General features: G+C 44.0%; 1 protein-coding gene across 7 annotated transcripts; it reads left to right on the top strand.

Moving 5' to 3' along the window:
* The first annotated feature begins 2450 nt into the window (after positions 1 to 2450).
* SEC22C (SEC22 homolog C, vesicle trafficking protein) lies at positions 2451 to 21683 on the top strand. 7 transcript variants are annotated; one of them, XM_070360634.1, is made up of 9 exons: positions 2451 to 3053; positions 5807 to 5974; positions 6062 to 6173; positions 9437 to 9645; positions 11493 to 11656; positions 14001 to 14180; positions 17611 to 17729; positions 19175 to 19240; positions 21139 to 21683. In XM_070360634.1, the coding sequence occupies exons 4-9, from the start codon at positions 9464 to 9466 to the stop codon at positions 21337 to 21339; spliced, it is 912 nt and encodes a 303-aa protein (XP_070216735.1). In that variant the 5' UTR covers positions 2451 to 3053; positions 5807 to 5974; positions 6062 to 6173; positions 9437 to 9463; the 3' UTR covers positions 21340 to 21683. The 7 variants fall into 7 exon arrangements, with proteins under 7 accessions (XP_070216735.1, XP_070216733.1, XP_070216734.1 ...); XM_070360632.1 differs by having other exon boundaries at positions 2451 to 3270; XM_070360633.1 differs by lacking the exon at positions 5807 to 5974.
* Positions 21684 to 22383: the final 700 nt, after the last annotated feature.

Below are 22383 nucleotides of genomic sequence, written 5' to 3'. Positions count from 1 at the left end.
GACACTGTTTCCTCATCTATTTGCAATGAAGTGAAGGGACCGGATGCCTTAATCATAGTTTTCTGAATGTTGAGCTTTAAGTCAACTTTTTCACTCCTCTTTCACTTTCATCAAGAGGGTCTTTAGTTCTTCTTCACTTTCTGCCATAAGGGTGGTGACATCTGCATATCTGAGATTATTGATATTTCTCCTGGAAATCTTGATTCCAGCTTGTGCTTCTTCCAGCCCAGCGTTTCTCATGATGTACTCTGCATATAAGTTAAATAAGCAGGGTGACAATATACAGCCTTGACATACTCCTTTTCCTATTTGAAACCAGTCTGTTGTTCCATTTTCCAGTTCTAACTTTTGCTTCCTGACCTGCATATGGATTTCTCAAGAGGCAGGTCAGGTGGTCTGGTATTCCCATTTCTTTCAGAATTTTCCACAGTTTGTTGTGATGCACACAGTCAAAGGCTTTGGCATAGTCAATAAAGCAGAAGTAGATGTTTTTCTGGAACTCTCTTGCTTTTTCGATGATCCAGCAGATGTTGGCAATTTGATCTTTGGTTCCTCCGCCTTTTCTAACACCAGTTTGAATGTCTGGAAGTTCACAGTTCACAGACTGTAGAAGCCTGGCTTGGAGAATTTTAAGCATTACTTTACTAGCGTGCGAGATGAGTGCAACTGTGCAGTAGTTTGAGCATTCTTTGGCATTGCCTGTCTTTGGGATTGGGATGAAAACTGACCTTTTCCAGTCCTGTGGCCACTGCTGAGTGTTCCAAATTTGCTGGCATATTGAATACAGCACTTTCACAGCACCATCTTTTAGGATTTGAAATAGCTCAACTGGAATTCCATCACCTCCATTAGCTTTGTTCATAGTGATGCTTCCTAAGGCCCACTTGACTTCACATTCCAGGATGTCTGGCCCTAGGTGAGTTATCACACCATCATGATTGTCTGGGTCACTGGCAACCACTAAAACTCTGAAAAAAGGCCACTAAAACTCTGAAAAAAAAAAAAAAAAACTAAAACTCTGGCTGTCTTCTCTCTTGTCTAGTCCGTCCATGATGAACATGGGAGTAAGGTTGGTTTTCTCTGTAGCACAGAGTGAGAAGCAGCCATTTCACTGAGGATGCAGATCTTGGAAAGTTTTACTCCTCAAAAAGGGTATCAGGGCAATTCTGCCTTCTAGAGCTTCATTTCCCTGAGTGGTGGCCCTGATCCAGAGCAGGCTCATTTGCTTTGCTGCGCTCTCTCTCCACAATTCCTTTATTCATCCCGTGGAGGGGGTTTTATCCCATTTCACAGAGGGCTAAGGGTAAGTGATAAATCAGCTCTGGATGTGTGCAGTTTGAGGTGACCTCTAATGGAGATGTTGAAGTTTGTGGCTGGCTCTTTGGTTGGAAATCAGGGCCAAGGGCTGGCAATATAAACTTCACAAAGCATCACTTGTGGAAAATGGCATTATCCTTGAAGCTACTTTGTCACCCTTTCACATCCAATTCATCACCAAGTCCTATTGATTTTGCTTCTACATTTCTCTGCAGACTGCCCAGTTCTCTTCTGCTTCACACTGTTCCAGCCTAAATTCTAGCTTCATCTTCTCTTGTCCAGACAACTGCATTGACTTCCCAACTGGCCCTACCACAGTTTCCAAGAGCCATCTCCATTTTGATCTTAATATCAGCAGCCAAAGTGGTCTTTACAAAACATAAATCAAATCAGTTTTCACCTGTACCAAATTCTACTATGGCCTCCAATACCTTACATGATCTTACCTCTTCTATTCTCTAGTGGCTTTTACTCTACTTCTTTACTCTCTAAACTCTGAGTTTATTTTTCCTCTTTGGTGGCAAAATGTACATAACATAAAACTTACCATTTTCACCATTTTTAAATGTACAGTTCTGTGATATATAGTACATTACATTGTTGTGCAAACATCACCACTATCCGTTTCCTGAACTTTTTCATTTTCCCCAAGTGAAAGCCTGTGCCTATTAAACAACTCCCCACCCACCTCCCCTCACCACTCCCCAACCCAGGGTTGGTTTTCATCTTTCAAGGAGCCCTGCTATAGTCCACATAGAGTTCTTTATACATCTGTCTGTCTGAAGCACTCTTCCTCCCTTTGCCTAGTTAGCCATTACTCATCCAGTGTCAAGGAAGCCCCCCTGAACCACCAAATCCAGGCCAGAAGCTCCAGTAAACCCTTTCAAAACCCGTGCTCCTCTCCGGTGAGTACATAGCTCAGTTTGTACTTAAACATGTGTTGTATATTGCAGTATGGGTGCTGTCAGTCTTCTCTCTCCTCTTAATATAGATTTTAGTATCAGAAGTTACTCGTTTTGTCCGCAGTTCCTGACATAGTGTCTGGTTCGCAGCAGGTGCTTACGATTTGTTAAATATATAAATCACCAATTGATCAATCACCAGTCTGTGAGTACGTCCGCCCCCCAGATTGGAGTCCCTTGGGGCCGGACTTTGGCACCTCATCCAGGGTGGCAGCAGTCTGTGATCTTTGGTTTGACTGTCTCGGGCCTCTCGCCCAGCAGATAGCTGAACCCACGCCCCGGGCGTATCGCGTCGTCACGCGGAACCTCCTTACTTCCACACATCAGAACCTTTCGCTACCCCGGCTTCAAACTAAGCTTAAACTGAGAAGCCTCTTCGCACCTCCGGACGTGGGAATTACATACTTGGACCTCAGACCCACGCGGGTGAGAACCGGGAGACGCGAGGAAAGTTGGCAGGCGCACCCCAGCCATGCCCAATCTACATTTGGGTCGAAGCCCTTTAAGAAGTCTTTCAATCAAGACTCCTCCGGGACCCGGCAGTGGAGGCGCGCCAGGATTGGTCGGTTTGGGTGTGGGTGTTGCTCGGCACCAGCGAATAAGCGGGGGCAGGGGAGATGTTGTGGTTCAAGACTCGCGCATGCGCAGGGTCGTCTACCTGTGCCTGGGCTGCCTGTGACCCGGGCCAGGTCTGCCGGGTGGGCTGATTGCAGAGGAGGCGGAGGGTGGCGCGGCGGGAGGGCGCCGACTCCCGGAGGCCGCTGTCGGGGCGAGGTGAGGGCTGGCGGGCTGAGGCGGGCGCTGCGGTCCGTTAGCCGAGAGCAGGCGGGGTCGGGTGTGGCGCAGGGCGGGCCTGGAAGTGGAGCCCCCTACACCCCGGCCCGTCCGGCCCTCTGGCCCGGTTTAGCTCTCCAGGGCTTCTTGGGGCTTCCCGAAGTCTCGGCTCCCCTTTCTGCCGCCAGCTGCTCTCCTGACTCCAGGACGACCCAAGGTGCGAGCCTGTGGGAACCCTCAGTTGCCAGATGCCGGTGGAGCGCTGCCCACAGTGGGAGGAGACGGGGTGTGTCCGAATGATGGGATGATTGTTTACTTAATTATCCACGAACCTCACGTCAGAGTATTTTAATAACAAACTTCCCTTAGCGTGCCGATCTTGTAAGACTTGGTTTACCAGATACTGGGTTTAGTAGACCAGCTTTTGTGAACATCAGATGTCGGAGGTGATGAGCATATGTGCCCGTTATAGGATTACATCTAGATTCCAGTGCCAGAAGGATTAAGCACTCCAGTGCTTAATTAGGTTTGTAGACATCAAAGCCACAAAAGAATATTCCCAGTGGTGAAAAGTAATTGGTGAAATTTGTGACATGGTCAGGAAAGAAATAAAATTCAGACGGTGGATAGGGTCAATTTTCATTAAATGTACAAAGAAAGAAATTGATTCTGATAGAGATAATTTTAGTAAAATGAAAATGTAAATAATTGACTCCTTTGTTATTGCTAAATAGAATTAAATTGACATAATGGTTTGCCCTGGAAAACACATTTTAGGCAATGTTGTTATAGCTCTAAGAGTTTGTGTTTACAACACAGAGAACATTTTGGGGTCCCAAAGCTTTTTATCCTTTAGAGCCTCAGAGATCAAAGGCATCCAAAAATGATTGCTGATCAGAGAGGAAAAGTGACTTATCCAAAGGAATACAATGAGTGAGGAGCAGTTGTAACTAGTGTAACCCTAGGTCTTGGCTCCTTTTATTAACAGATCTCTGATTCATTCTAAGTATGAATGCTCTAGGGAAAGGAACTGTTTTAGCAAGATAGAGTTGCTGTAATCCCAAAGATTGGATTTAGAGACACAGAGTGTACTGGAAAGACCACAGGCTTTCCAGTATTTCTGAGTAAGGAAGTTTGGGATGGAATACTAGCTCTACCACTTGAGCTTTAGAACTACCATTTCCCCATCTGTCCAGTATAGATCATACCCACCTCATAGATAGTTATGAGCATTAAGCATCATCAGTGTAAAAATTCATAGCATAGTGCCTGGCATATAATACTCTGTGTGTGTGTGTGTGTGTGTGTGTGGCGCTGTCAGCCATGTCAAACTCTTTGCGACCCCGTGGACTGTAGCCCACCAGGCTCCCTGTCCATGGGATTTCTCAGGTAAGAATACTGGAGTAGGTTGTTATTTTCTTCTCCAGGGGATCTTCCCGACCCAGGGATCGAACAGCAGATGTCTGCTGTGTTTCCTGCGTTGGCATGTGGATTCTTTACCACTGAGCCACCTGGGAAACCTGGCATATAGTATTAGTTGGTATCAAATTCCATCCCCTACTCTTCTTAGCTCCTAAGGAATGGCAAACTTGACCTGTAACCCTCCTCCCTACCTCATCCCCAAGCAATGCAGAACCAAAGCACTTTCTTGAACTGCGAATGAGGTGTGCCCAGTTCTCAAGTCCTGTGGCTGAAGGTGAATTCAGTAAGGGAAACGTAATTTTCTCTATTTTGTCCTACGTATTGTGGTTTTAAGATGTGAGCAATGCCTTATGGTGAACCCTTGTGTTTGGATATATGTGTGCCAAGTCAAACTTGTTTTGCTTATTTAAATTTCTGTTTGGTAAGGCCTGGTTGTTTAGTGCTGTTTGTCTTTCCCCCTTTTTCCCTCTTTGGAAAGAGGAGGAGAAGTGTATGTGGTAGAGGTTTGGAAGAGGGTTAAGGATACAGAGATGAAAAGAAACCAGTGGGAACCAGGCTGCCCTCCAGCTAAGCACAGCCTTTTGCTAGTAGAAAAGGGACAATTGATAATATGATCAGTTTATAAATAGATGCTGAGAAAAGGATTTGGGAAATGGCAGAGGCAGATTAAAATATAATTTTTATAAACTCTAATAGTAACTAGGGTGCTATATTTGATTACTACTTCAGTTTCTTTTAAAATTTTTCATTTATGTAAACCTCTTTCTCTTTTCCAAGTGGAGATTTATTGTAGGAAAGCTTTTTTATTAGTTCTGAAACTTAGTTTTTAGATAAGCTTTATTAGTTTAAAAGTTATATTGAGAGCTTCCTAATATGTGCCAGGCATGGTGCTAGGTTATAGGGTCCCCTGGCCTGTAGAAGGAGCTAGTAAGACAGATTTGTGTGTCTGTGTGAGCACTCTTCAGCTGCCTTTGTCCTTGTATAACTTTTTCTGTAACTGAGGCATGATTTTCCAGATTCATGCCACTGCTTTCCTTTTATAAACTGAATTCTGGTTATCTGCAAGCAGCTTTTATTATAATGAATTCAGAAATTATAGTACCTTCCAGTTTGGAAATGTTATTTAGTTGCAGAGCTGCTCCCTATAAAACATGCCCTTCAATATGCATGCATAAATCATCAGAATTACAGTTAATTAGCATAAAAGAATATTGTTCTACTAGTAGAGACATTTTTAAATGACATTTAAACATAAAAAACAAGTATGAGCTGAATTTAAGTAAGGGATTAAAAACTTTAAGTTAATACTTATTTCCATTTTTATGTTAAAGTAATTATACTGACTGATTCAATGGACATGAACTTGGGCAAACTCCGGGAGACAGCGAGGGACAGGGAGGCCTGGCTGCAGTCCGTGGGGTCACAAGGAGTCGGACACGACTGTGCAACTGAACAGCAACAGCAGTTATCCTGACAAGAATGTGCAGAGATAGTACAGAGTATGACTGATAGATTGTATGATAATTGCATGTTTAGTTAAAAAAAAACCTGCCAAACTTATATTCCATGCCAAACTTATTTTCCAGAGTGACTGTCCTATGTTAAAGTCTTCTCAGCAGTGTGTGAGAGATCCCATTCCTGTGCACGTTTGCCAGCATTTGATACTGTCACTCAAAATTTTTGTATCTGTTCTAATCAGTAAGTAATATTATCTCACTGTGATCTTAAGTTGCATTTCCCTTAATAGCTAGAGATGCTAGATATCTTTTCCCATTCTTTTTTGCCATCTCTATATCCTCTTTGGTGAAATGTCTGTTCATGTGCTTTGTCCATTTTCTAACTGGATCTTTTTTATCACTGTTGGCTTTTGAGAGTGCTTTAAAAAAATTCTAAATATCTAGAGTCCTTTTGGAGGTATGTGGTTTAAAAATATTTTTCCCACTCTCTTGCTTTTCTTTTCATCCTCTTCACGTGGATTTAGGCAGTGCAAAAGTTTTAAACTTTGATAAAATCCAATTTATTGCAGTTTCTTTTATGGATTGTGCTGTTGGTCTCATACATGAGAACCCTTCCTCAAGTCCTGAACATTTTCTCTTTGTTTTCTTCTACTTTTATACCTCTAGTTTTTACATTTAAATTTATGATCTGTTTTGATTTCCTTTTTATGTAAGGTGTGAGACTAGGTCAAGATTCTCTTTTTTTCTTTTCCTTCCGTCCGTTCACACCTCCCTTTCTCCCTCTTTCTTTCCCTATAGATATTCATTGCTCCAGCACCATTTATTGAAAAGTCTGTCCTTCTTCCATTTAATTGCTTTTGTACCATTGCCAAAATCATTTGACTGTTCTTGTGTAGGTCTAATTTGTGGGTTGTGTATTCTGTTTCGCTGATCTGTGTGCCTATCCCTCTGCTAATAACACACAGCCTTGATTACTGTTGCTATACAACAAGTCTTGAAATAGGATTGTGAGGTATGGTCCCCTTTATTCTTTTTCAAAATTGTTTTAGCTATTTTAGCTTCCTTGCCTTTCTGTATAAATTTTAGAATATTCTTATTTATATCTATAAACTATCTTGCTGATATTTTTACAGGAATTATATTGAACCTGTATATCACTTTGGGGGGAGATCTTTACTATGTTGAGTCTTCTAGTTCATAACATGATATATCTCCTCACTTAGGACTTCTTTGACTTCTTTCAGCAGTGTTTTATAGTTTTCAGCCTACAAGTCCCATACATGTTTTGTTAGATTTACACCTAAGTATTGCATTAAAAACGGGGTTCCCTGGTGGCTGAGATGGTAAAGAATCTGCCTGCAGGAGACCTGGATTCGATCCCTGGGTCAGGAAGATTCCCTGCAGAAGAAAATGGCATCCCACTCCAGTATTCTTGCCTTGGAAATCCCATGGATAGTGGAGCCTGCTGGGCTACCGTCCATGGGATCACAAATAGTCGGACACATCTGAGCAACTAACATTGCATTAAAAAAAGTATAGCTTTATTGAGATCATTTTGGGGATGATGATAAATGGTATTTTAAATTTTTGTTTCTATGATCCATTGCTGGTATGTAGAAAAAGAATAGATTTTTGTATGTTGATCTTATATTCTGAAACCTTGTTGAACTCCTCCTTCATTTTAGGAGGTTTTTTTGTTTTTGTTTTTTTGTAGGTTCTTGGGGATCTTCCATGTAGACAATTATGTCATCTGCAGATAGGAGTCATTTTATTTCTTGCTTATTTCTTCCTTTCTTAGTTCCTTAGATTTTTTACATTTTTACCCCTCAATGGAAAGTCTGGGGAGATCGGAGAAATGGGCTATGTATGGTCTGTTGCCTGGTAGACTAATTTTTATTTTGTAGTTGTTGTTGTTTAGTCGGTAAGTCATGTCTGACTCTTTTGCGTCCCCACAGACTGTAATCCACCAGACTCCTCTGTCCATGGGATTTCCCAGGCAAGAATACTCTTGGAGTGGGTTGCCATTCGCTTCTCTAGGGGATTTTCCCGACCTGGGGATTGAACTCCTGTCTCCTGCATTGCAGGCATATTCTTTACCATCTGAGCCACTGGGGAAGCCTTTAGCCTTCTGTTATTTTTATACTACTGCAGTTTCTTCCTGTTTAAACTGGGATTAATTATCCATTCATCCATTACAGATATGGCCTTTATTCTTAGAACTTACCCTTAGGTAGTAGAAATGGTAAGTCAGTAACACAGAAAACAAAGAGGTAGTTTCTCTGGGAATTTAGAGAGAGGTAAAAGTACTTCTAGCAGGGTGTATTGGAGACAGTCCTTGGTGTGGATTTGGATGTGGGGAGATCTGAGGAGTGTGAACTCAGGTGAAGAATGCACAGAGCCACAGAGGTGAAAAGAGCAGCGTGTATCCTGGGGTTCCCGTTTCCTACTGCTCATGGGAATTGAGGTGCCAGATTACATCCCCATTGTTCTTTGGCAGTGCACACACCTGCTAATATCCTATCCAGGTAGAGGCCCTGACAACAGGGTCTGTGAAACAGGATGTGTGGATACATGGGAAGATGCATGAAAGCTGATAGAGCCACCCCCTTATCCCTGGGTGCAGAGCTGCCGCACGCAGGTGTGAGGTTACGCCCCGTGCGAGCACGCGCAGAAGTTGCAGATGGGGGCTGAAACCCTCGCCAGGCTCTGCCTGCAGAACTGGTCCAGGGCTGTTTCCACCCTGAGAAGCACCTTGTTCCAGTTTGCCTCAGGCATCACGAGGCCTCCAAATCTGTTTCCTAGTGTTTCTTAATGGTGCTCACCTATCATGGCTAAATATTTAGTATCTTACCATAATATCATTTGCTAAATGACTTGCTTTAGCCATCTGGAGGAACTCAGTCATCATTCTGAAGATTGGCTCAGTGTCAAACGTGAAGAAATTCAGGAGGACACGCTATCCTCTCTCTTTTCTTTTCGCCTTCTGCCTTCCTTGCCACCAGCTTTAGGTTAAATGCTCAGAATCCCTCCACTGCAGGTCAGGATATGGCAAGTGAACCACTCAGCACTTACCTCCATGGAGCACCTGAAACGCACAGCTCCCTGGACCCCGTCCCTGCTGCATCAGCGTCAGGCTCTTCGTGGCCCTTTGGGGCCATCTTGCGGCCTGTGTCCTGTTCCTCACTGTCACTGACGTGGCTCCCTTTCGGCCTGCTTCCTCACATCTCCATTGCCTCATCCCAGTTGGTTTAACTCTGGAAATGGAGACATTCATTAGAGAGAAGGAAAAGGAGGATTTCAAGTGAAGATGAGACAGGGAGGCTAATGGAGGGGCGACAGTTGGGAGTGATCTAGCAACAGAGGGCAGGGAAGTTATGATAAAAGCCACACATTTGCATTTATGGTAGAGGTGAGGGCAAGACAACCCAGAGTGAACATTTCCAGGGTGGGGTGCTGCCAGCTCATCACTGGGCCCTCAGTAACAAGGTGACCTTCCTTCCTCAGGTGTCCTCATGACTTCTCTTGCGGACCATGTCCTTGATCCTTTTTGCCTGCGTGGTAAGGGTGAGGGATGGACTGCCGCTCTCGGCCTCCACTGATTTCTACCACAGCCAAGACTTCCTGGAATGCAGGAGACGCCTCAAGACTTTAGCCTTGCGACTGGCCCAGTATCCAGGTCGAGGTTCCGCAGAAGGATGTGACTTCAGCATCCAGTAAGCAAGCCTGTTTCCTGTTCCAGAATATCAGCCCAATTTGGGTCACTCTGAACCATGAGCAGAAGTGGCATTATGCTAATCACACCATATGAAGAGGAGGTCTCATGTCAGACAGCGGTTCGAGGTCGTGTATCTACAGTAGAATCAAAGGCGCTCGAGCTTTGCAGCCTCACTCCCACCTCACTGTGAGCGGAGAGGCCATGAGCACTGTGAGCACCGGGTCACCCAGTCTTCATGCTTTTAGTCTGGTAGTTTTTTCTGCATTAGGGTGCAGGCGTGGAGAAAGGCAAGTCGGGAGGAAATACTGGATTAAAATGTCAGGACAAGGAAAAGGATGAGAGTGAGGACACCAGGAAAATAAGGCTTGACTTGGAGTTTTAGCCCTCAGTTTTTGCTTTTTAGAATGTTTTCACCTTTAAAACAAATTTTAAAGTAAAAAAAAAAATTTTATGTGACAGGAGCAGGGGAGTGAAAAATGAGCATCAGTAGGTCCGTCTTCTCAAGGAACTCCAAGTCAAATGAGAGGACACTGAGCATGCTACAGTGAGGCCAGTGCTCCAGTGGAAGCAGGAATCAGGTGGTTACAGTAATCATGGTCAGAAGAACTAGTACTGTTTTCTATGGTCTAGGCCCTATTCTAAGTGCTGCAGGTGGCCTATGAGGTAGATAATGGTATTAGACCTATTTTACAGGGAAGGAAACTGAGGTTAAACAACTTTTTAACCTAAGGTGGTAGAGCCAGGATTTGAGTGCAGGCAACTAGCAGCCAGGTTCTGGTTGTGTCATTTCTTATTTTAGGGCTTAGAGACAAAAGATGTCCTGTGAAGGGATCAGGGGCAAGGCAGGTTTTGAAATCTCACAATGGGCTGTTACAGATTTTACATCTCTCTTTTCCAGAATTTAGGTTTTCACTTCCCAAGTCCTTTTTGCTCTCCTTAATAGTAAATTTTTGATTCACCTAAGTAAGGTGGGATCCATTAGAGTAGTCCAGTCTCAGAATCAGGAAAATGAAAGGGAAAGTCTAGGCCTGCCTCCAGACTAGGTGGTGCCGTCAGGCAAGAAGAGCTGTGGCCTGAAGAGGGACCCAGATGGCAGGCCTGTGACGCTGTCACCTGTTGGCCGGGTGCCCAGGAGCCAACACTAAGCTGCATCTGCCCACATCTGCAGCTCCCTTCTCTGGGTGCCTGAAACCCCCTTCCTTGGGGGTCCCGTCCTCATTAGGCTGGAATAATCTCACATTCTATGCACATTTTGTGCTGTACCTCAAAGAGGAAACCTTTTCTCAGAAAAAGCAAAAACCTATGACTTCAAATGAAATTCTGGGCAATTCAGTCATTATTTGAAAAGTAGAATATACAGTGTTTACTCATTTGTCTTTTAACTTAAATATTCACCATTATTTTCACAGAGGAAACAGACATTTTTTGTTACAGGTGAGCAGTCCCATAGCTTGTTTAATGATTAATAAGTTAAAGTGATCCCTGGAGGAGGGCACAGCAGTGCACTCCAGCATTCTTGCCTGGAGAATCCCACGGACAGAGGAGCCTGACAGTCTAGAGTCCAAGGGGTCACAAAGAGTCGGACATGACTGAGTGAGTTAGCATGGACGCAGGCAAGTTAGAGTAATCACACCTTGTCAGTGGCAAATGCTGCTATACATTTTCGAGGAAGTGTAAGAAAGGCACAGTCCCGGGCAGGTCCACCTGAAGAGACGATATGTATGCAACAGACAGCTCCAGACTGTTCAAGGCCCAGCAAATCCAGAGTGGAGGCAAGGTGATGGCCGGGTGCAGGATGTGAATATGTGGGTCCGTTCCCTGGTGACATAGTTCCTTTCGTTACAGCTTCTCTTCTTCGCGGGACGTGGCCTGCATGGCTATCTGCTCCCTCCAGTGTCCAGCAGCCATGGCCTTCTGCTTCCTGGAGACACTGTGGTGGGAATTCACAGCTTCCTATGACACCACCTGTGTCGGCCTCGCCTCCAGGCCATATGCCTTTCTCGAATTTGGTTTGTAACCCACTTTCTTAGTTGTTGTTCTTTCTTGCAGCATTGTATGTATAGAATTTCCAGTTTGAGTTTGGCTTTGACCATCAGGGAAAATCACTGGAGGTTCAGGGCCATGTCACTGAAGAATAGCCTCATGCCATGAAATTTCAGGGGGCTTCCCTGGTGGCTCAGAGGGTAAAGTGTCTGCCTGAAATGCAGGAGACCTGGGTTTGATCCCTGGGTCAGGAGGATCCCCTGGAGAAGGAAATGGCAACCCACTCCAGTACTCTTGCCTGGAAAATCCCATGGACAGAGAAGCCTGGTAGACTACAGGCCATGGGATCGCAAAGAGTCGGACACAACTGAGCGACTTCATTTCACTTTTAATGAAATTTCACAGCAATGAAAGGGGCCTGCAAACTTGAAGCCAGGTCCAACACTCTGGCTTTTTACCTCTCCAGAGCTTGGAGCGGGGTAGAAGAGGGTGAACCCTGTATCTTATTCTAGAGCAGGGGGGTCAGCAAACTGCAGGCCGAGGGTCTGTTTTTGTAAATAAAGGGGAACACAGCCATGCTTGCTCTATTACTGACAGGTTGTCTGTGGCTGCTTTTGCCCTTCCCTGGCAGAGGTGAGCTATGACAGGCCATCTGGGGCCTATAAACTTAAAACGTTGTCTGTCTGGCACTCTGAGAACACTGTGCCAACCCCTGCTGTAGAGCAGCGCTGCTCAAGGGTGGTTGATGGACCTGTGCTTCCAGCGCGAGGCACATACAGGGAGTGACAATAAAAGGTTAGACATTCTTACGGTACTTAGACATTCCTGTGACATTTTCAATTGTATTTTATCCAAGTATCTGTCTGCAACCATTTGGAAATATGGAAACACTAGTCCTCATGCAGAGGTTCGAGAAACACAGCTCTGGAAGACAAGACTACTTTTCTAGGCTCTGTCAGAGAGGCCCTGTGGAGGCCCAAGGGTCTGGAACACAGCAGTTGTGATAGCATAGGCCCTGTTTCTGTCAGGTGTGATTCAGGTCATTTTTGAGGGGGAGAAGAGGAGTGGAGGTGGGAGTTGGGGGGTTCTCCAGTCTCAATGTAACCTGCCACGGTCCCTGTGATGCTCTTGAAAGAGGGGCTGACAGCATTTGGTTCTCAGGGTCAGGTGTAGGGCTGCCACCTGGAAATGTGGCCACTTAGGCTTTCTGGCAGCTACTGCTCACAGCCCCTCGTGTGGTCTGTGGCCAGTCCATCAGTAATAGGGCCAGCACTGTCTTTTGGTGTCACCCAGAGGTGCTGGGAAACTCCCTGGTACTCCAGCCTGCACCTGGTAGGCCTGTGACATAGACCACAAGTCCCTCTTAAGCCTCCCTGTGAGGACTGCCACTCTCAGCCCCACTTCTTCTATGTCCCCAAGTAGACCATAGCTGCAGCATCCCTTGGCTGTCGTTTGATTGGCAGCTGGTAGACCTGTGTTCTCCTCTCCCCTGTCATCTCTGCATGCCTCCTCCTTTGAAAGTGGTGGGCTTTGTCTCACAGGAGCCCCTTCCTGGCATCACGTTTGCTCATTATTGAGTGAGTGTAGAATGAAAGTAAAAGTACGTGGATATTAGAGCTTCCCGGTAGCACGGTGGTAAAGAATCCACCTGCTGATGCAGGAGATGCAAGAGACTGAAGTTCAATCCCTGAGTTGAGAAGATCCCTTGGAGGCAACACACTCCAGTATTCGTGCCTGGAGAATTCCATGGACAGAGGAGCCTGGTGGGCTACAGTCCATGGGGTCACAAAGAGTCAGATACAACTGAGCGCATACACACACCCCACACGGATATTAGAATTATACATGATTTTGTTTTGTCAATATATTTGAAACTTCACCTCAAGTACTTATTAAAAGTTGGTAATGGATTAATACTAAATGTAAATCAAATAATTAAAACCAATACCTTTCATATAATCCTGGTTTGCACAACGTATTCACATTCATTTGTAGTTTTTTTTCACACACCTTTTCTTGAGATAATCAGGTCAAGAATGACTGTCCCCATTTTGCAATCTTAGAAATCCTTTGTGAATGGCCCAGGTTTGTACTATGAGTTGTGCTTGAGCTAAGACTCAAGCCTGTCCCCTGATTCCCTTGCCACTGAGGTCCTGATGGACAGACTGTCACATTTTAATTATTCTCCTCTGAGAGACTGATGAGACCAGTCCTGATATCTACAAATCATTCGACCCTCATGTGTAGTTGACACTCTTCAGAGTCTGGCTAACTTATTAGCTTGCTTAGAAATGCAAATTTCATTGTGTACCTATTGTCTTATAACATCCATTGCGATGACATTCAGTTTGGACTGCTCTCTTTTCACAGACAATGTCATTCAGAAAGTGAAGTGGCATTTTAACTATGTAAGTTCCACCCAGATGGACAGCAGCTTAGGAAAAATTCAGGAGGAACTCAAGTTCCAGCCACCAGTGGTTCTCACACTGGAAGATACAGATGTGGCTAATGGGGTGATGAACGGACACACACTGATGCACCTGGAGCCAGGTAGGTGGCCTGCTGCGCTCTGGTATTGATGAAAATGAGGTGAGAGTGTGTATTTCAAATGGACATTGATTGTTCGACTAGGAAGGTGTTTGGGTGGGGGGCGGTATATAAAATGTGTGGGGGAAAAGACATGGGCTGATCTTGTTTCCAGGTAGCTTTTATTTAAAAAAAAAAAAAAAAAAGAAGCTTGACTGTTGTGACAAGTAAGCTGATCTGAAGGGAGGCAACTCTTCTGATGAAATTTAGAAGAGTGACTTAGCAGGTTGTTTTCTTAAGCAGGGTGAACCCTGCACATATAAATGATGTTGTTGGATCACACAAAAAGCAAGAGAATTCCAGAAAAACATCTGCTTCGTTGACTACGCTAAAGCCTTTGACTGTGTGGATCACAACAACCGTGGAAAGTTCTTCAAGAGATGGGAATACCAGACCGCCTTACCTGCCTCCTGAGAAATCTGTATGCAAGTCAAGAAGCAACAGTTAGAACCTGACATGGAACAATGGGCTGATTCGAAATTGGGAAAGAAGTACGTCAAGGCTGTGTATTGTCACCCTGCTTATTTAACTTATATGCAGAGTACATCATATACAATGCCGGACTGGATGAAGCACAAGCCGGAATCAAGATTTCAGGGAGAAATATCAATAACCTCAGATATGCGGATGAAACCATCCTAAGGCAGAAAGCAAAGAGGAACTAAAGAGCCTTTTGATGGAAGTGAAAGAGGAGAGTGAAAAAGCTGGCTTAAAACTCAACATTCAAAAAATGAAGATCATGGCATCTGGTCCCATCACTTCATGGGAAATAGATGGGGAAACAATGGAAACAGTGACAGACTTTATTTTTTTGGGCTCCAAAATCACTGCAGATAGTGACTGCAGCCATGAAATTAAAAGCTGCATGCTCCTTGGAAGAAAAATTGTGACCAACCTAGACAGCATATTAAAAAGCAGAGACATTACTTTACCGACAAAGTCCGTTATAGTCAAAGCTGTGGTTTTTCCAGTGGTCATGTATGGATGTGAGAGACCATACATATGATGTGAGAGGACCATAAAGAAAGCTGAGCACCAAAGAATTGATGCTTTTGAACTGTGGTGTTAGAGAAGACTCTTGAGAGTCCGTTGGACAGCAAGGTGATCAAGCCAGTCCATCCTAAAGGAAATCAGTCCTGAATATTCATTGGAAGGACTGATGCTGAAGGTGAAGCTCCAATACTTTGTCCACCTGATGTGAAGAGCTGACTCATTGGAAAAGACGCTGATGCTGGGAAAGATTGAAGGCAGGAGGAGAAGGGGACGACAGAGGATGAGATGGTTGGATATCATCACTGACTCAATGGACATGAGTCGGTGGACATGAGCAGGCTCTGGGAGTTGGTGATGGACAAGGAAGCCTGGTGTGCTGTAGTCCATGGGGTCACAAAGAATCAGACATGACTAAGCAACTGAACTGAACTGAAGGAGATTTTCATTCTCCTTTGCTGGAAGTCACTTGTTGAATAGTACAGATTTGTACATTCTCTCTCTCTCCTTTTTTCCTTTAACAGTGAGTCCTTATCTCATCACTGCAATGGTGAAACATTGCAAATCTCCACCAAGAAACCCCCACTCCTTGATGGAGGGCATGGAGGGCTGTGGGGATGAGAGTGGGCAGGGGTCAGGGCCAGGCCTACTAGACCTCTCGCTCTTGGGTTCTCTGTGGGACCCAGAAACATCTCTCTGTCCCTTTGGATTTCTGAGTCCTTGTCGAGGGATGAAGTGTTGATGAACATATTCACAGCGCCCTGGCACCCGTGACTTAGTGTGCCACTAACAACATGAAGCATTCAATACCTAGCACATAGCAAAGCATGCTTTTTGGTATTCTTTGTTTACAGTTATATCCAGTTAAACCAACTTTGAGTTAAAGTGGATATTTGCATTCTAAGAACTCTGTAATGGTATAATCCTTCCCTGGAAGACAGAACCATCTATACTATAACAGTCTAATTACTTTGTTAACAGTTTTATGCTAAACTCATTGCTTGAATTTTGAAAGTGGTGTTTTTTAAATGTTCACATTTTTTGGCTTAACTTTGGTTTTCGATTTGAACTGTTTCAACCAGTGAATTCCTGGATTGACTCTTATGCCATTCAGTAAGTTGTTGTAATTTACATTGGGATTGGACTTAACATTCATGGAAGGATGTCTAGGGCATCAGACCCCAAGCTTCTCCTTTGCTGTACCTGAAGACAGGGTCACTTTGTGATGTATGTTTTGTTTTTTAACCACGTAGACAAGAGGAGCACATGCAGAAGGTGACAACTTGCCTATCTTTCTAGGACGTTTTACTGTGGTTTGACTCCCCACTATTGTCCCAAGTCTAGAGTCTTAACAGGTAGCTCTGTTCTGAGAGGAGTTTTCGTAGTGTAAACTAACACACTAACAGTAGGCATCAGTTGGGCTGTGGTGTTTGTGTGTGTGTGTGTGTGTATCCATATGCGGGAAATGTGAGGACAAAAAAGGATGATTTAAAAGGAGTACAGCAAGGACTTCCCTGGTGGTCCAGTGGCTAAGACTCTACAGTTCCAGTGCTGGGGATGGGGGCTTCACCCCTAGTCAGGGAAGGATCCCACATGCCGAGTGGCACAGCAAAAAAATAAAATAAATTAATAAAAGGAGCACAGCAAGAGAATGGTGGGACCCTGCTTAATTGTGTGAACCAGAGTCAGTTTTAGCAGTTATCTTTAAAGAGGGAGTGATCATTTTGTCTTGATTAGAGTTCTGGAAATAGCTTGTAGCCGAAATAATCCATGTTTCCCTCCTCTTCCCAATAACTTTGAAATTTAAAAAATCGCATTTGCTATGAATTGCTCCAGAAGCACACATAATATTGAATATTGTCCCTATCAGAAAAAGAATGGAACACTTTACATGCTGATGGTTGAGGTGTGTAATAGAAAAGCTTTAGGGTTTGACAAGCAATTTACAACTAAAGCCATAAATTGTTTTAAATCTGGATTTCTCAGCCTAAGCCCTACTGACATTTTGTACTGGAAATTCTTTGTTATGGAAGCTGTCCTGTGCATTGTAGCAACCTGTTCCCAGGGAGGACAACCTAAAATGTCCCTAGACATTGATTGAAGAGCCTTATCTCTGGCTGAGAACCGCTGGTTTAAATAGAAAGGAAATGAAGCACTTAAGAAAATCTATGCTTTCTTAGAGAAGGGCCTCTTTCTCGAAGAAATTCACCTTGGATTTCCAGCTCCTTTCTGTCCTTCATCCCTTGCCTTTTCCCACTCTAACTACAGCTGCTTTTTAAATTAATATGTTTGCAATTGTGTGTTTAATTGAACTTGTTCATTAGCAGAGGTCTAGTTCATGTTTTTACTTTTTTTTCATATAGAAATTGTTTTCACTAAACACTTCCTTTTTTTCCTTGTGAAGCTCCTAGTTTCCGAATGGAACCAGTGACAGCCCTGGGCATCCTTTCCCTTATTCTCAACATCATGTGCGCCGCCCTGAACCTCATTCGCGGAATTCACCTCGCAGAACATTCTTTACAGGTAACCTTTTCTATACAGTTTGAATCGAAAGACAGGCGATGGAAGAAGCAGATATGGGTGCATATTGTTTACAAGGTTATTATTCACTACGTTTTAAAAATTGAAGTAAAATTCTTACTTCTCGTTTTATTCTTCATAGTGAGTTGAGCAAATAAGAAACTTGCTCTTTTGTATTTGTTTTCCTGAGAAGCCAAAGGGGCTGCTGGAATACTGGTGAGAAATGGACACCTTGCTACAAGGACAGCTGGCCACGCTGTGGCCCTGGGGACACCGAGAGTCCCTGCAGGGGCTGGATTGTTCATCCAAGGCAAAGTTTGACTCTCGGACTTTAAGATTCAGGCCCTTTTTCCCCGGGTAGAGTTGTCTCATACTCTGATTTATATCATTCAGATGGATACCAGCCTCCCTGTGTCTTTGTCAAAAGAACTGTATCACTATGAAGTTGATTTGGCAGCCTGCTCATCTCAAAGCAGCTTTCTATTCTAATGCTTTTTACTTATTATTTTTAAATTTTGAAGTATTTCAAGCACTTAAAAACAAGCATGGTACCATTATGAACATGAACAGATAGATGTTAACTTTAAAAACAGAGTTGGGGATAAGTAGATGCAAACTATTACATTTAGAATGGATAAACAAGATCCTACTATAGCACAGGGAACTGTATCCAATCTCCTGAGATAAACCATAATGGAAAAGAATATAAAAAAGAATGTACTTGTATGTATAACTGAGTCACTTTGCTGTATAGCAGAAATAACACAACACTGTAAATCAACTATCCTTCAATTTAAAAAAAAGCCAGAGTCAAGATGCTCACACCTAGGCACGTGGTAGCTAAAATCTGAAGTGCAGCTGAGGTTGAATCTCAGGGGCCTTACAGAGACCAGGGTGTTTGGGGAATGGCAGCATCCTGGGCCTTGAGTGGTGGCTGGCTGTTTCCACACCTCATCTTTGGCCAACACGTGCTATGGTTCCCGCTCTTGCTATTTATGATGACTCATAAGCGGATACTTACCAAATGTCTGTGTGCACTAGAACAGGGGTTCGTTGCTCAAGACATAGTCCCTGCCTCAGGGCACATAGCAGAGTATGGTGACATCACTAGGAGGTGGCAGTACCTGGGGTGGGAGGAATTGGGGAAAGTTAGTACTGACAGATGAGTTGGATTTTGAGAGGTTGGCAGGGCTGGGGGTGGGGAACATTCCGGGTTGCGGGCTCAGCACACATGCATGGGAACTGGACGTGCTTGGTGTGTCCAGGCCATTCAGAAGGATCTTCTGTCACCCCCCGGTCTGATACGTGAACAGGGGCTGGTTTCTCACCCAGGCAGGGATTTTGTACTGTCGGTTATACCAGACCCAATGCAGAGTAATGCACTTCATGTCATACTGTTTCATTCCCTCTGACTGTTCCTTTTCATGTGTTCCTCTTATTTGTCTTAGGTTGCACATGAAGAAATTGGAAATATTCTGGCTTTTCTTATTCCTTTTGTAGCCTGCATTTTCCAGGTGGGTGAAATGTTGATGTTTTAGTGAGTGGGTTAAGCCCATTACCTTATTTTGCTCTGTTGGAACCATCAGTGAGTTTCCAGATCCTGCTTTCATTCCACCAAGACATTGGTTCAAATCATGGACAGTCCCAGCCCTTAGCAGAACAACTTTCCACCCATCCTGTCCAGTCCTCTCATTGTACAGAGAAAAGACTTTTCGGCCCAGAAAGGGAAAGTCATTTGCCCTAGGCCTCAGGGCCTCTGAAACAGTGCAGGACAGAAACTAGAAACTGGGACCGGGCTCCCAAGAAGGGAGGGATGAGACTGCAGTGGGGATTGGGTTGGGCCTGGCCAGTGTGAGGCAGAGCCCTGCCTTGTGCTTATTGCTGGGCATCCAAGTACAGAAATGTCTTTCTGCAGAACTGATGCCCAGGTATATGTGTTTTTTTTCAGACACAGGACTGGGGAAAAAATTGTTGTTTCTAATAGAAATCAAATCTGTCCTTAGGAAATGAAATAAAAATTATAATACTAACTAGAGCGCTTTGATTATTAGTTATTTCTGGAGAAGCTGTGTGCTTAAGGGCTGGGGTAGGAAGGGGCTTTTGAATCCCCTATGAAAAGGTAGCAGTGAAAGTGTTAGTCGCTTGGTCGTGTCTGACTCTTTGTGACCCCATGGACTGTAGCCCACCAGGCTCCTCCATCCATGGAATTCTCCAGGCAAGGATACTGGAGTGGGTAGCCATTCCCTTCTGCAGGGGATCTTCTCGACCCAGGGATCGAACCCAGGTCTCCTGCATTGCAGGCAGATTCTTTACCATCTGAGCCACCAGGCAAGACTTGAATCCCCTTTAAGCAGAGTTAATTCTAACAAAAAAACCTGACTCTCTTTCCCCACCCTCTACAAAGTCTAGGATTTTAGTACCTTTTATGCATATTTAAGCCTCTTCTTCTTGTAATTAAAAGTTCTTTTCTCAGGGCACTTCCTCTCTCTTCTGCGTACATCCTAGATGGCCTATTTTTACGAATTATCTGATTGTGCAAAAAGAAATTTTCAACCTAAGATTGAAAATACACTCATTCTTTGGAAAATCAAGTCCCCGAGATCATGGGTGTTGACAAGAATAGTTTCCTGGACCTTGCGTTTCAGGGCTGCAGGGATCTTCCAGTTCCACCTTCATCCCCTCATCTGTGGTCTTACTTGATTAGCTCTTTCGATGGGGAACTCTCCCTCCCACTTCACTCTGAGCTTTTGTCAGATTGCCCTGTGTTTTCAGAATGTGCCTTTTTTTTTAAACATTGAAACAAAAAATGATTTCCACCTTTTGCAGAACAAGAATGTCCTCTTTCTGTGTGATAGCCCTACAGGAAGCATCATTCTGAAAGACCTTTCCCTGAGTCAGAGATGCTTCTGAAGATGTAATAGGGAGGCTGTCTAGGGAACAGTGGTCCCCTATGTAGTTGTAACTCAGGAAAAACTAATATAGTAAAAGCACAGCTTCTCTCACCAACTTTCTCACCTGTTATAACTCCCCCAAAGGAAAAGTTCCTTTAGGCCAGTTGCTCTTGTTAGGGTATCCCCACCTGGCTGTCTGCCCCCGACCCACATCTCTTCTTTATGTACAGCACAGCCTGGACATGTCTGTCTGTATTTCTTAAATTCTTTCAAGAGGGCTGTGTTCTCATTCCTCCTGTAACCTTCTATTTCACTTTCTTATCTCTTCCAAATCCCCACTTTCATCCACTGATTGACAACAACTGATCCAGTGAGTCCAAGCTCCACTGTAACAAATTTCAGTTTACTAAGCCAACGTGTATGAAACGCCACTGCGGGGCAGGTATTATCAGTGGACCTGGCGTCTGACCTCGGCCATCTTGCTATCTCTGATGGGCCTCCCTCTTCTGGTGTCATTTCAGTGTTATCTGTACCTGTTCTACAGTCCAGCCAGGACTATGAAGGTGGTGCTGATGCTGCTCTTCATTTGCCTGGGCAACGTGTACCTGCATGGGCTGAGGAACCTCTGGCAAATCCTCTTCCACATAGGAGTGGCTTTCCTGTCTTCTCATCAGATACTGACGAGGCAGCTTCAGGACAAGCAGTCTGACTGCGGAGTGTGAGGCTGAGGCCATGGGATGGACGGATCCTTTGATTTTCCTTTGAGGGTCATCGGCGTTTCCCCTTTTACTTCTTGGCTTCACCTCAAGTTTCCATCCTCGAAGTTCCTTTCAACCAAAGCAGACTGATCCTTCAAACCAAGATTTTTTTCACTGGTGCAGTGGGAAGCACGAAGTTGCTGGACATCTGGGCTCAGTTTTGTGTGAGAGTCACTGCAGAATCTCCAGTTCAGCACTTTGGACAGCAGAATCTGGGAGCCCAGTCAGAAAGCGCATTACTGGAAGACCAACATGGAATGATTTTGGTCTTTTACGTTGAGTGATGCAATAAACCAGTAGATTCAGTATCGGTAGTTTTAAGTAATTGGCAGTTGTCTCCAAGGAACCACTTAAACATCTGTATCAGCTTTTCAGTCTAAATGTGACTTTGGTGAGTTTTTTTTTAAGAGGGTCAGCACAGGGTGAATTAACTTAAAAAGTGGTTTATAGGTATAACATAGATAAATTTTGTTTACATTTTTGATAACTTAGGTCTGATACCTTTAGAATATTTAAATATATTTTGGATATAAATTGAACTTCACTTAGGGTTAAGAACAAACCGAAGCTGAGATAATGGTTGAGAAAACTGAACTTATTTAATTTATATATAACCTTTCATGGTAGTGGGACTGTAGGGATACAGAAATGTTTTGTATTTATTTGTAGGGTATATCTGAATATTTTTAAAATTAAGTAACCAGTGCTACTGGATCATAAGCTTATAAGCATGAGCAGAAATGAGAATATCAAGACTCCTTGCAGTTGGCCACAAACTAGAGGAGGTGGGTCACACATTCACACGTTGGCAGTTTGCAGTTACAGGTGGGAGAGGCTGCTTCATCAACATTGTATGTGGCAGCCGAGTGCCGGGCATTTTAATCATGTCCTTTAATACTTGACCCTGAGTACTTGTTCTCAGAAGACCTCACAAATTAATTACTCCTCTACACCTTTTGTAATCATCTTAATTAGATTTAGTTCAGTTCAGTTGCTCAGTCGTGTCTG

The sequence above is a fragment of the Bos mutus genome, chromosome 22 (genome assembly GCF_027580195.1).
Source record: "Bos mutus isolate GX-2022 chromosome 22, NWIPB_WYAK_1.1, whole genome shotgun sequence".
Taxonomy (NCBI): Eukaryota; Metazoa; Chordata; class Mammalia; order Artiodactyla; family Bovidae; genus Bos; species Bos mutus.
Note: the sequence above shows the minus strand (reverse complement) of the source record. Positions and strands in the feature narration are given on the sequence as shown.

Coding starts and splice junctions, on each gene's coding strand:
- SEC22C (XM_070360636.1), top strand. CDS start 9,464: ATGTCCTTGATCCTTTTTGCCTGCGTGGTAAGGGTGAGGGATGGACTG. Junction 9,646..11,492: donor GGATGTGACTTCAGCATCCA/GTAAGCAAGCCT, acceptor CTTTCGTTACAG/CTTCTCTTCTTCGCGGGACG. Junction 19,241..21,138: donor TTGTAGCCTGCATTTTCCAG/GTGGGTGAAATG, acceptor GTGTCATTTCAG/TGTTATCTGTACCTGTTCTA.